At 36.3% G+C, this 14,826-nt stretch overlaps 1 protein-coding gene across 2 annotated transcripts in view; it reads left to right on the forward strand.

Moving 5' to 3' along the window:
• The window catches only part of MALRD1 (MAM and LDL receptor class A domain containing 1), a 776,428-nt gene that overhangs the window by 597,336 nt on the left and 164,266 nt on the right, over positions 1 to 14,826 (forward strand). For both annotated transcript variants that reach the window (XM_078450377.2, XM_078450378.2), the window contains exon 34: positions 11,801 to 12,002. In XM_078450377.2, coding sequence (XP_078306503.2) covers positions 11,801 to 12,002 — 202 coding nt within the window. The remainder of the gene's footprint in view (positions 1 to 11,800; positions 12,003 to 14,826) is intronic.

A 14,826-nucleotide genomic window follows, 5' to 3' on the forward strand; every position in this document is an offset into this window, starting at 1 on the left:
CCGATGCGGGGCTCAAACCCATGAACTGTGAGATCATGACCTGAGCCGAAGTTGGAGGCTCAACTGAGGCCCCCAGGTGCCCCTTAACACTTTATTATTAAAGTCTGTAGAGTACATTAGGGCTTACTCCTGGTGTTGTACATTCTACAGATTTTCACATATGTGTAATGACCTATAGCTACAATATTATACACTATAATTTCATTGCCCTGAATATTCCCTATGCTCAACCTATTCAACCCACTCCCTCCCTCCCTCCTTCCCTCCCTCCCTCCCTCCCTCCCTCCCTCCCTTCCTCTCCCACGTCCCTGGCAATCACTGATCTTCCTTACTATGTCTATAGTTTTACATGTTCCAGAAATTTATAAAGTTAGAATTACCCTTGAAACTTTATTTACCTCACCATGTTGGTGTGGTGGACGGGGTGTGGGGGACACATTTTCCAGACACAGAGGTCCTACTGAGTGTATTCTCCCCCTTGTTGCTTTTAACCCCACATCACCCAGGCCTCCACCTCCCCAGGGAGTCTCCAAGACATTTGGCCCTTTGTGTCCCTGTACTCCTGGAACAACTGTTCCATAGTCTAGGAAACCACAGGGAAAACGTCCCCTGGCTTCAAGGAGTGAGGAGATAGAGTGAAGAGAATGAACACTATGAGAACTGAGGCCCATGCCAGCCCTGCCCATATTCTAGGTCTCTAGGGCAGAACTGGATCTGAAGCCCATCGACAGGTGCGGAGGCTGGTCCTGGCCTCTTACCCATTCGGCTTTGTTTTCCTGTCCCTCTGTCTGTCTGTCTGTCTGTCTGCTTATCTGTCTGGACTATTCCTGTCTGTTTGTCTATTACTGGGAAGCTCATTACTACAAGCCCTGACATCGACCCACTCTGTTCCATACTATTATCCATAAACTTGTCTCTTACTCGAAAACTAAAACCAGCAAAACCAAAAACAACAACAACAACCCCCCCCCCCACACACACACACAGAAACCAAAACCAAAACCCAAGGTCACCTAGATTTTTTCCTACATTACCTCTAGAAGTTTTATAGCCTTTTCCAATTAGTTTCTTTCACTTAGAAATATACAGTTAAGTTCCCTCGTGTCTTTGTGTGGCTTGATAGCTCATTTTTCTTTTATCCCTAAATAAGATTTCAATGTACACATGCACCAGTGTTTGTTGGCCCATTTACTTATTGAACCTCTTGGTTGCTTCCAAGTTTTGACAATTATAAATAAAGCTTCTCTAATCATTCAGGAGCAATTTCTTGTATGGATGTGAGTTTTCAACTCCTCTGGGAGCAGAATTGCTAGATCATATGGTAAGAGTATGTTCAATTTTGTGAGAAATTGTAAAATTGGCTCCTAAGGTATTTATACCATTTTGCACCCCCATCCACAATGAGAAAGAGTTCCTTGCTGGGATTTGATGTTTTCGGTGATTTGGATTGTGGCTGTCCTCATAGGTGTTTTAGCTGTTTTAACTTGTATTTCCCTGATGATATCTGATGTCGAGTGTTTCTCCTCTGCTTTTTTGCCATCTGTATTGCTGCTTTGGTGAGGTGTCTGTTCAGATCTTTTGTCCCTTTTTAAATTGGGTTGTTTGTTTTCTTATTTTTGAGTTATAAGAGTTTAGTGTTTTGGATACTAGGCCTTTATTAGATTTGTATTTTAAAATATTTTCTTCAGTTTTTGTGTTGTCTTTTTATTGTTATAAGGGTGTCCTTAACAGAGAAGTTTTTAATTGCTTTTTTAAATGTTTGTTTGTTTATTTATTTAGAGAGCATGTGTGAGTGGGGGAGGGCCAGAGAGAGAGAGAGAGGGAGAGAGAGAATCCCAAGCAGGCTCCCTGCTGATTCAGGGCTCTATCTCACAAACACTGAGATCGAGACCCGAGCTGAGATGAAGTGTCAGATGCTCAACCAACTAAGCCACCCAGGCACCTCAGAAGTTTTTAATTTCAGTGAGGTTCGCCTCACTCATAGATCACGATACTGGTTTTATAGCTAAGTCATCTCACAACCCAAGACCACATAGAATTTTCTCCTATATAATCTCTTAGTATTTTTATAGTTTGCCAGTGGGCATTTAAGTCTGTAAGCCATTTTTTAATTAATTTGGGTGAGATATGGAAGTTCTGTATCTAGGATTGCCTTTTTTGCAGTTGGAATCAGTTGTTTTGGTATCATGTGTTGAAAATACTAATCCTTCTCATTGAGTTGCCTTTGTTCCTTTATCAAAAATCAGTTGACTATATGGGGGTCTGTGCCCAGGCTGCCTTTTCGGTTCTGTTGATCAATTCATCTGTTCTTTCACCAGTCCACCTTGCCTTGATTACTGTAGCTTTAAAATGTCTTGCAGTCGGGTAGTATCAGTTCTCTGACTTTGTTTCTTCTTCTCCAATATTGTATTGGCTGTTGTATGTCTTTTGTCTTTCCTTATAAACTTTAAAAGAGTTTGACAGATGCCTCACACTTACTTGCTGAGGTTTTGACTGGGATTTTAACGTATATATCAAGTTGAGAACTTACATCTTGACAATATTGAGGCTGCCTCATGGAATATCATGCATTTATTTATACCTTCCATGTTCTTTTCATTAGTTTTATAATGCTCTTCATATGAATCATGTACTTTTGTGCTAATATAAATAGTATTGTCTTTTTAATTTCAAATCCAGTCGTTCATTGCTGGATTATAAGAAAATCAATGACTTTTGTATATTAACCTTGTATCCTTCAACCTTGCTTTATTATAAATTACTTAGTAGTTTTAGGAGTTTTTTGTTGTTATTGATTCTGTGGGATTTTCTATATAGTCAATCATGTCACTGGCACACAAAGGCATTTTTATTTGTTCATGATCAGTATATCTTTTTTTTTCTTATTGCATTAGCTAGAACTTCCAGTACAATGTTGAATGGAAGCAGTGAAGGCACCTGTTTTTGCTTGTTCCCTGATCTGAGCAGGAGAGTGTATAGTTTCTCACCATGAAGAATGGGGTTTTCACTAGGTTCTTTAAAGATGTTCTTTAGGGGCGCCTGGGTGGCTCAGTCGGTTAAGCGTCCGACTTCAGCTCAGGTCACCATCTCACAGTCCGTGAGTTCGAGCCCCGCGTCGGGCTCTGGGCTGATGGCTCAGAGCCTGGAGCCTGCTTCCGATTCTGTCTCCCTCTCTCTCTGCCCCTCCCCGTTCATGCTCTGTCTCTCTCTGTCTCAAAAATAAATAAACGTTAAAAAAAAATTTAAAACAAAAATAAAGATGTTCTTTATCAAGTTGAGGAAGCTTCTTTCCTTTTTCTAGTTTCCTAAGAGTTGTTATCATGAATAGGTATAGGATTTTGTCATCTGCTTCTTGTGCATCTATCAATATTATTATATGATTTTTCTTCTATAACCTGCTGACATAATAGATTACATTAATTGATTTTCCAATGTTTGTCAGCCTAGCATACCTGGAATAAATCTCGCCTAATGTTATTTATGATTTTTTTACACAATACTTGACTCAATTTGCCAATATTTTGGTGAAATTTTTGAATCTATATGAGATCTCGGTGTATAGGTTTTATTTCTAGTGATGTCTTTGCCTGGTTTTGATGTTAGGGTAAAACTGCCCTCATAGAATGAATTTGGAAATGTTTCCTTTGCTTCTGTTTTGTGGTTGTGATCGTAGATAATTGGTATAATTTCTTAAATGTGTGGTAGAATTCACCAGTGAATCTGTCTGGGCTTGGTGCTTTCTCTTTAAATAATTCATTTCATTTCTCTAATATTATAGGCCTAATCAGATTATCTATTCGTCCTTGTGTGAAATTTGAGAAGATACGCCTTTTCGAGGAATTAGTACATTTCATCTAGTTTATCAGATTTGTGGACATAGAGTTGTTAATAATCCTTTCTTATCTTTTTACAGGATCAGTAAAGATAGCTCCCCTTTCATTTCTGATATTTATTCTTGCCTCTTCTTTTTCTTGCTTAGGTAGCCTGACTAGAAGTTTTATCACTCTTTTCAAAGAAGCAGCTCAGATGCTTGATTTTAGATCTTTCTTCCTTTCTACTACCCGCATTTAATTCTATAAAATGACCCCGTAAGCACTGTTTCACTGTGTCCCACAAATTTTAATTAATTTTACTTCCATTTTCATTTAGTTTGAAATAATTTTAGGTTTTTTTTTCCTTGTAATTTCTTCTTTAACCCATGTGTTATTAAGAAGTATGTTGTGTAATCTCCGAGTAGATTTGGGTTTCCCAGCTATTTTCCTGTTACTGGTTTCTAGTTAAACTCCGCTGTGATCTGAGAGCATATATTGTATGACTTGTATTCTTTTAAATTTACTACAGTGTATTTGATTGCTCAGAATGTCATCAGTCTTTCTGAGTGTTCCCCGTGAATTTTAGAGGAATATGAGTTCTGCTGTTGCTGAAGTATTCTACAAACGTAAAGTTGACTGATACTGCTCAGTTCAGCTATAACCTTACCGATTTGCTGCCTGTTGATCTGATTGCTGACAGAGGGATGTTGAAGTCTCCAACTGTATGAGTGGATTAATCTATTTCTCCTTGTAGTTCTTCCAGTTTTTGCCTCAGGTATTTGATGTGCTGTTAGCTGCATACACATTTAGGATTGTTATGTCTTCTTAGAGATTTGTCCACTGTCTTCGTTATGTTATACCCTGTTTGTCCCTGATAATTTTCCTTTCTCTGAATTTGCTCTGTCCAAAGTTAAGATAGGTTTTCCAGATTTGTTTTCATTCATATTAACATGGTGTATCTTTATCCCTTTACTTTTCATCTATCTGTGCCTTGATACCTGGGTTTCTTATAGAAAACATATAGTTGGGTCTTTTTTTTTTTTTAAATTCACTATAACAATCCCTTTTAATTGGTATATTTAGAAAACAAACATTTAAAGTGATTATTCATACTTGGCTTAATATCTAGCATATTTATTTCTCTTTTATACTGGGAGCTGTTGTTCTTTCTTTTCTTTCCTTTGCCTCTTTCTTTTCTTTTCTTTTCTTTTTCTTTCTTTCTTTCTTTCTTATCCTCCACTCTGTTTTGCTTTTGTCTTAATTGAGCATTTTATATGATTCCTTTTTTTTCTCTTTTCATAGCATATCAGTTATACTTTTTAACTTTTTTTTAATTTTTGGCCCATGAGTTTGCAGTATGCATTTACACTTGTAAATCTAGGTCCACTTTCAAATAGCACTATGCCACTTTATAGGTAGTGTAAGTACATTATAAACAATATTCTCAAGTCCTCCTTTCCATCTCCTAGATATGCTGCCATTCATTTATTTCACTTATGCCAAAACTAAAATCACTGAATACAATATTGCTATTATTATTTTGCACAAACTCTTACTTATTAGATCAATTAATAATAAAAAATAAACTATTTTATTAACCTCATATGTTCCTCTCTAACATCCTTCTTTATGTAGATCTGATTTTCTGACTGATATCATTTTCCTCCTCTCTAAAGAATTTATTTTAACTTTACTTGCAAGGCAAGTGTACTAATGAAAAATTGCTTTAACTCATGTTTGAGAAAAATTTTATTTCTTCTTTATTTTGATAAATAATTTTATTGGATACAGAATTCTAATTTGGAGTCTTTTTCTCCATCTCTCTCTCTCTCTCTCTCTCTCTCTCTCTCTCTTTCAGCGTTTTAAATATTTTATTCCACTGTCTTTTTGTTTGCATGGCTCTAAAGAGAATTTGATGTAATTCTTATCCTTGCTTCTCTATAAGTAAGGTATTCCCCCACAACCTGGCTTCTTTCAAGATTTTCACTTTTGTCTTTGATATCTGCAGTTTTAATATCATATGACCAGGTGTAGACAAATATTTGGTGTTCAGAGATCTTCCAGGATCTATGGTTTGGGATTTGTCATTAATTTTGGGAAAGCATCATTCATTATCACTTGAAATATTTCTTCTTTTCTTTCTCTTTCTTCTCCTTTTGGTATTTACATTATGCATATTATACCTTTTGTAGCCATTCCACAGTTCTTAGATATTCTGTTCCATTTTTTTCAGTCTTTTTTTTCTTTGCATTTCAGATTTGGGGGTTTCTCTTGACATATCTTCAAGCTGACTGATTCTTTCCCGTGTGCAGTCTATTGATGAACCCATCAAAGGCATGCTTAATTTCTTTTAGTGTTTTTATTTATTTCCAGTATTTCCTTTTGATTGTTTCTTAAAATTTCCATCTCTCTGTTTATACTATCCATCTATTTTTGCCTACTGTCTACTTTTTCCATTAGAGCCCTTATCTTATTAATAATACTTGTATTACTTCCCTGCTTGATAATTCCCATGTCTTTAGTATATCTAAACCAGTTTCTGATGCTTGCTCTGTCTCTTCAAACTGTGTTTTTTGTCTTTTTTGACAGACTGCCATGATGTACTGGGTAGAAGGAATTAGGCCTTTTATGTGAGGTTTTATGTGTATCTGGCTAGAGGTTAGGATATGTTTACTCTCTGTTGTAACTATAGATGTCAGTTATAATTTCCTCTGTTGTCTTTCTTTTTGTCTTCCCTGTTATCTTGGGGTTCCCAGAGAGATTTATTTCTAAACAAGGCCTTCAGTGTGCTATTATTTCATTGTATTTCCCTGTTCTTACACAGAAGCCCTCCTCATGTGTTGGTAAGTTTGGAGCCTATGATTAGGTCTCAGTGAGTCCTTTAGTATCCGTGGGTTGTATCCTTCACAATTGCTTTTCCAGTTTTTGGTTTGTTTGTTTGTTTGTTTGTTTGTTTGTGTTTCCACTCCTGATGTAAGACAGGAAGGGTAGACGTGGCTGGAATTTCTCTTTCCCCACCTGGAAAGGTACCAGGAGTTGGAATTAGGTATTTTCTTTTCTCCAGTGAGGTTGTTTTCTTTAAGTAGTTTGTCTTAAGGGCAAGTCTTGCCAGGAAGAACAGAATGCTTTGTGCCTATTTCAAAATGGCTACTTTTCCTCTTTATTTGCCAGAATTTTCTCTGATTTTCGACGTGAGAGACTGGTAGGGCTCCTAGAAGTCAAGTTCACAAAAGTGTGGGATCCCTTCAAGAATGTTTGCCTTTGAAACTTATCCAGAGTGACAAGCCCAGCAATTCATCAATTTCAATCCAGGTTCTCCTACCCTACTACTGGTCCCCACAGGAGTTTCTTTGCCTGGGCTTCTGCCCTGGTAAGTTGTGATTCTTTGTGTCTGCCTATTTTTCTCCCCAAATTGGGAGGCAGTGGTCATGATTACTCTGTGACAATAATTATCTGATGGATCTAAGAACAATTGTTGGTTTTCAGCTCAGCCTTTTCCTTGTTGCGAAGACTGGAATGATGATTTCTAATCTCCTTACATGCTATATGGAGGACTGTAAGTCTGTGCTGTGTACGACTAATGAATTGTTTAATATCTCTCTACAACTCGAATCCAGATTTGTAGAGGGCAGTCAATAGGCCCACATGTGTAGTAGGGTTCACATAACATAATGTATGTGAATGTACTAAATTCTCATTAATATGGATTATTTCTATCTTTAATTAAATGAGTTTATAGCCTCTAACTTCTTTTTGAGGCAAATTTCTGCTTTCATTGCTTTTGATTTTTTCTTTCTTCTATTATATAAATTAAAGTGTTTGCAAATGAATCAAGAGAAACTGCACTGATATGGACTAAGTGTAGCTCAGTTCACTGCTTTGTGCTATCAGTGGTGATTAATGAACAGACATCTAGCAGAATAGCTGGGAATTACTGGGACCATGTATAGGCAAGGTTTCATCTTACTGATGCATTTCATGCACTAATTTCGATAAGATAAATATATAGTGAAATAGATAAATTGTTTCTAATATCCAGAAGTGTCCATTAAGAGAGTTTAAGTCAGCATCAGCCTACCTTCTGTGTTGTAGGCCCTTAGAGATTGTGACTGGCTTCAGGAGAGGAACTTCAGGAAAATCTACTATTCAGACTCTTCCAATTTTTTTACCTGGAAAACCTACAAACTCGGACATTATCGAAATGGCTTCTCTCTCATTTCCATACTGTCCTGTAATTTAATTATTAACACTCATATTTTCTATTACTTCTTTATATCTGTTGATATTTTCCTCCAAAGGTATGCTTGTCCTAAATAAATGTTGAGGAGTTTCCTCCTCAAAAAACTTAACATAAATTTAATTGGATATTATTATAATATTTGTATGTATATGACACATAATTCTATTCTGCGTTTTGATTTAGCAAGTTCTCTTCAAGTTTCCCCTGCCCTGTATCATAAATAGTTTCAGTTATGACATCATCTTTGAATACAATATAATCTTGATTATAATGTCTAAACATAATATGCTTATATATTTCTTTGAATCCATTTTGTTTTGTGATAAAAATCATGATAAAATGTTTTATAACGTATAATGTTGACTATTATGATATCAATGGGTAAGCATCCAACCAAAATTTAGAATATCAAAATAGAAGTAGCCAAATTATTTGTCCAGTTGCAGATTTGAGAAGCTATTTCAAGTAGTAAGTTATTATTGCAACATAAATTGTTTTTCAGTAAAATATGTGTAATAAACTATAAAATTAGGAACAAATTAAACTATTTTTCAAGGATATTAGCCATTCTACTTTTTCAAAGAAGTAAGTGTTTTAAAAAAAAATTTAAGTTTATTTATTTAGAAAGAGTGTGTGCATGTGCATGCACACTAGTGGTTCAGGAGCACAGAGAGAGAGGGTGAGAGAGACCCCAGGCAGTCTCTGAGCTGATCAGAGCCCGATATGGGGCTCCATCTCAGGAACCATGAAACCATGACCTGAACCAAAATTGAGAGTTGGACACTTAACTGACTGAGCCACGCAGGTGCCCCTAAAAAGTTTTTTAAACATAATTATTTTGCTGATGGTTATCACAACAATTTTTCTGGACAGCGAACATTATTTTCATTGAAAGACAGAAATACATAATGTTATCCTTTTGTGGGTTTCTCATTGGCCATATAAAAAAAAATCACCATCTGGAATCTTTACATGATCCTCTTACTTTTACCATTGGCCATTGTGGCTACAGAAACACTGGACATAACATGCAATTATTCAATTTAATAATACATGTTACGATTGAAACAGCCCGTGAGATTGTCAAAAAGTTTCACTGGCATTAAATAATGAATTGGTGAAATTGCTCAGAATTAATGTGGACTATACTAGGGTGAAATAATGAGATGACATGGGTTGAAGTTTATTGGAGAGTTGATAGGCTTGATGGGGCGCAGGGGGAGGGAGAACGGGCAGGGATGTGGTGGTGGATTTGGGAGAAGCAGAGTAAAAGAAGGATGGAGGAAATGGAATTTGGCATGAGCACGTAAGATCAACTGAAGATTAAGAAGACTGAAAGCAGAGAGAAAAATGAGGTGAAAAACAATAAAAATAGATATATTAATAAAATACATTTATACTAGGGTTTTGAAAAACAGGAAGTATGGGGTTTTATTTTCATGTAATTTGATCTTCTAAATTGGTTTTTCCAGAAAAAAGAGTTATAAAATAAATAAAATAAAACCAACCCCTTTTAAATCTTTGTGATGTAACCTAGGATTTATGAAGAAAAAAAAAAGAGAGAGAGAGACTGAGACAGTTCAGTTTAGGTTGATTTTGTAAAGTTGTCCTGGTATTATATTGAATTGGAAGCTTCTTACCTTTTTAGTTCTTTTTAAAAATTTTAATTTAATTTTAGAAATAGGTACCCACCAGATCCTTAAACTGAATGCTCTTTGGGATGAGTGTTTGCTTATGTGTGAGATGGGAAACACTCAAATGACCCAAATTCCTTTCATATTGATTCAGCTTATTTCGCTTATTGAGGAATCAATATAAAAAGTGATTTTTGCTAGAAAATGTGTGTTTTTCCACACTGTTGATGTTAGATCTCACTTTTCATGTTTCCTAACCTTGGGCAATTTTTTCTGTTTTTCTTTGTCTATGATCATCTTGATGTATTTTATTGTTTTAGCTTCCATTAAGAGGTGGATTTTTTTGAAACTTAAATCTGAGTTGGTTAACATATAGTGTTATAATGATTTCAGGAATAGAATTTAGTGATTCATCACTTACATGTAGCACCAGTGCTCATCCCAGCAAGTGCCCTCCTTAACGCCCATCTCCCTTTTAGCCCATCCCCCCACCCAGCACCTCACCAGGAGCCCTCAATTTGTTCTCTGTATTTTAGAGTCCCTTAAGGTCTGTCTCCCTCTCTGTTTTTATTTTATTTTTGCTTCCCTTCCCCTATGTTCATATGTTTTGTTTCTTAAATTCCACATATGAGTGAAATCATATGATATTTGTCTTTCTCTGACTTATTTTGCTTAGCATTATACTCTCCAGCTCCACCCATGTTGTTGCAAATGGCAAGATTTCATTCTTTCGGATCACTGACTAATATTACATTGTGTGTGTGTGTGTGTGTGTGTGTGTGTGTGTGTATAGCACATTTTCTTTATCCATTCATCAGTCGATGAACATTTGGGCTCTTTCCATACTTTGGCTATTGTCAGTAGTGCTGCTATAAATATCAGGGTGTGTGTGCCCCTTCGAATCAGCATTTTTGTATCCTTTGGATAAATATCTATGGATTTCAGACTTAGACTTTTTGTAATAGTGAACATTAGCAGCGTGCTAATTTCTGACTCTAGATTATTTAGTGGCTCTTGGGAATATTTGTGGAATGCCAGTATTAACATTACATGCAACAGAATGAGTGGTATCATTTTTTCCTGGTAGTATAAAATTTGGATAAACTTTTATAGGATAAATTATCTTTAGATATTAAGAGAGAAAGTAAGACTTTTTTAGTAGGGAGGAATTTCATTGGACAAAAACACCATTGCGATAGAAGAAAATTACTGTCCATGGGTTTTCATTCCTCTGGGTCATATTTTTTTCCCGTGTAAAAGAAAGAGTTGTGTAAGTGATTATTAAATTATATTACAAACTATAATATATATAACTATCATTTCTAGGGAAATGATAACTGAAAGTTAGGTACAAAAAGGTAATACAGAAAAATATGTTTACAACCTTACTTGTTTTTGTTGTCGTTTAAAATACAGATTCTTTTGAAGAGCACTAGGAAGTGGCATTTTTTGTTTTGTTTTGAATTGTTTTTACAGTTTAAAAAGATTATTGGGACTTGGCATGGTGGTTGGTTTTAAAGCTAACTTTATTGCTATTTCACTTTTTATTTGTTAAATATGTTAGTCCTTGCACTTAAAAAAAAAGGTCTTAGATACTGATGTTAGTTAATTCAGGAAGATTTCCTGTTTGTGAAAATAATATGTTCTGCACATTGTTTTGGCTTCTGAAATACGTATGTATATGTACATACATAGGTACATATACATAAATATGTATACGATCATGTTCACTTACTGTAAGCGTTCTCTTCTTTTAAAACAACCTCAGTGAAACATGGTTGAAGTCCTTTAGCAATGAGAAATTCTAGTTTAATATTTTCTACAGCTCTTATAGATTCTTAAGATTGTTTAGGTTTTGGCCATACCTAATATGATACACGGAAATTGACATGACAAAACGAAACCAAACGAAGATCTAACAACTTAAAGAAAACACAACTCACTTTGTAATCCCCATATGTACAGATAGAAATATCATAGTCAAGGTGTTGTGTTGTCACGTTGGCAGACTCCATTCTTTCATTAAACCTGGATGCCATATATGTACAACATGCAAACCATAAAAGGGTGCCTTTTCTTTTCTTTCTTTTTTTTTTTTTCCATCCCATTATTAGGTATATACCATTGAGGAATCTGGGCTGAACATCCTGGTGTGGTCAGTGATTGGAAATAAAAGAACTGGTTGGATGTATGGATATGTACCGCTCTCTAGTAACAGTGCATTTAAAGTGGCATTTGAAGCTGATTTGGCTGGAAGTGAAGACGTTTTTATAGCCCTTGATGACATCTCTTTCACCCCAGAATGTGTCTTTGGAGGTGAGTAATTTCGTCAGTAGATGGGATGTGCAAATGTTGCTTTTATTATCTAAAAATAGAAGAACTGGCAATTCCTGATGAATAACATTTGTGTCCAGGTACAGTACCATTCGTCCGTTGAAGGAAGAACAAAATATGTTGTAGGAGGTAAAGTTTTTCTGGCAGTGAGCTTAACCATAAAGTTTTCATGTCCTCTAGGCAACCAAATTACTTCAATTACAGTTCTTTAAGAGACATAGAGGAAAGTTAATTCTATTAAAAGAGCATTATTGTCTGCTTTCTTTATTTCTGAAGGTTCGCAATAGTATACAAGGTAAAGATTCTTCTGGTCACCCATCGTCTTCCAAACCATCATTTCCATCCACATTCACTTTCCCTCATTCTCTAGGCTATTTCCCTTCTCTTCAGTGTTTCTACTGTATAATCTAGAATTCTAGAATTCTTTATTGTATAAAGAATCCTAGAATCTTGTCAGTAACTCTTTTTGTAAGAAATCATTCCCTGAACTGAAATCTGAATTTCTGCTGTTTACGACGCTCCCACTGAAGTAGCCATATGTTCTTTATAAAGTCTTCAGATTTTCAAAGTTAAATAATAGGGTTATTGCCTTTATGGCTATGCTATGCCTCTTTCAAAAAATTTTTTTTATAGAACCATTTAATAGTTTCTTCTTTTGAGGATCCCTGGCTGGCTCAGTCAGTAGAGCATCCAACTCTTGATCTTGGGGTTGTAAGTTTGGGCCCCAATTGAGAGTAGAGATTAGTTTAAAAAAATAAAAATTTTTAAAAATTTAAAAACATAAAAACGTTTCTTCTTTTTAAGGCCACAGATATGGGTTCTTATCCTTCTAATGGTTTTTCTCTGGAACCTAAATCCTGGGCAATTTCACCTTCCAGGTTATTCAGCCTGTGTGAAATATTAACCTTCTCAATTCTAGTCACCTTCATAAGTCTTCCTCCTCCATAACCAGCTCCCACACTTACATCCTGAGTCCTATCATTCCATCTGAAATTTTAGGGCTGAAAATCTCATCTGATCATTATATCCTCTACTTCCTGATTACTCTTCCTAAACCTGTTTTCCAGCATAATAAGAAAAAATATAATCCCAGATTCTCAATGCTTCCTGCTTCCCGCCCCCCCCCCCAGTAAAACAGCTTCTTTATACTTTTCCCGCTAATAATCCCAGATCTAATGATCCAAATCTCAATACCACTGTCAGTCAGCACTTTGAATTATTTTATGTCCAACTTTTTAGAGATAAATTTGGGTTCTAATTATGTGCCAGGCATTGTGCTGACTACTTTGCATGTATTAACACATTTATTTATCAGACCAACTCTGTAGAATAAATACAAGTATCTATGTCATTCTCCGTCATAATGACCTTACCAGTCTTCGAAACTGGGTTACTATAACCCTTTGCATTTTCCAGGCTGCTGCTAGTCATGCTGTTGAGGCCATTGAAAATGTTGGTTTATCACCTTAGCTGGGCAGTCCAGGGTCCTGCACACATCTTCTTCCCATTCCTGGCACTGCTTTTCTACAACAATTCTCAAATCTCCCAGCTGCTCCCTTGAACTTTGTTCACTCTGCCAATGTTCCCGTATCCTTTGAATAGAAAATAACTGCCGTTTGTAACAAACTCCCTTAAACCTCTTTTCCACCTGCAAATGTGCCTGTCTCCACAACCACACTCTGTGTTGTCACCATGTGTCTGAGGGAAGGAACAAAAACAAACCTCTGTCTTTCCAACAGTAAATGTGCTTGGTCATTTCTATTCTTAGCTCCTCCCAGTCGCCATTCCATTGAAGCCTTCTCTGTCCTTCCTTCCGTTTCTTTCCTTCCCCTACTTATTCTTAGCTCTTGTCACACACATGCGAACATGCCTTTATGTACGTACACATACATGCGTTATCACTTCCGACTAATTTTGAGCTCCTCAAGAGCAGGAGAAACATGTCTGTTTCATCTCCAGAACCCATCACAAGGTGTAGGAAACATGGGCTGAAACATCAGTATTCTAAATAATCACAGTAATGGTGATAACTGATCGTATGAGCAGGATCTCTAACATTTGCATCAGTATAATTGGGTTGTTGCCTACTATATTACAGAACAGATTATACTTTCAAGGGTAGTAAAAAAAGAAACAGTAAGACATTTGGCATTAAACCACAAGTTGTCTTCTTTCTGTACATTTCTGTAAAAGAAGTGCCTCCACCAACCCCCCCACCCCGTCCCCATCCAAAATCCAGAATCTCTAGGCATAGTTTTTACAACAGTGCTTCATGGTTGATTCAAGCAGATGTTTTTAGAAAATCCTGCATTAAACCAATGTTTCTCAAATGGGGGTATGTGGAACCCCATAGTGACATGCCAGGGAGCATGCAACACCACCAAATAAACAGTTGCAACCTCATTGGATCTACTTGAAGGTATGGAGAGAGTAGTTACCTAAAGTGTTATATCTGACATTTGGAGCAAACATGTATTGAGTGGTGGAGAGGTGACAAATGGACTAAAATATTGGAGACATGAGTCTAATCATGCCTAAATGTATAATTTTGAGAAAATCATTTCAGCTCTTGAGACCACGTTTTATCATCAGGAAAATGAAGTAGATGATCTCTTAAGTCCCTTCCAAACCTGCCATTTTATGATCAGGACTGGATTTGTACAAGAGAATCAGGAAAGCAGAAGGAATGCATAGAGAATGACCAAGAGAGGGAGAGAGTCCAGGGAGAAGGAGGAGGGGTGCAGTTAAGGAGGTTTCAGGGGTTAGGGCCGGCAGGTGAAAGCAGAGGTGTCATTGTAGTTAGAGA

The sequence above is a fragment of the Panthera onca genome, chromosome B4, assembly GCF_046562875.1.
Source record: "Panthera onca isolate mPanOnc1 chromosome B4, mPanOnc1 haplotype 2, whole genome shotgun sequence".
Taxonomy (NCBI): Eukaryota; Metazoa; Chordata; class Mammalia; order Carnivora; family Felidae; genus Panthera; species Panthera onca.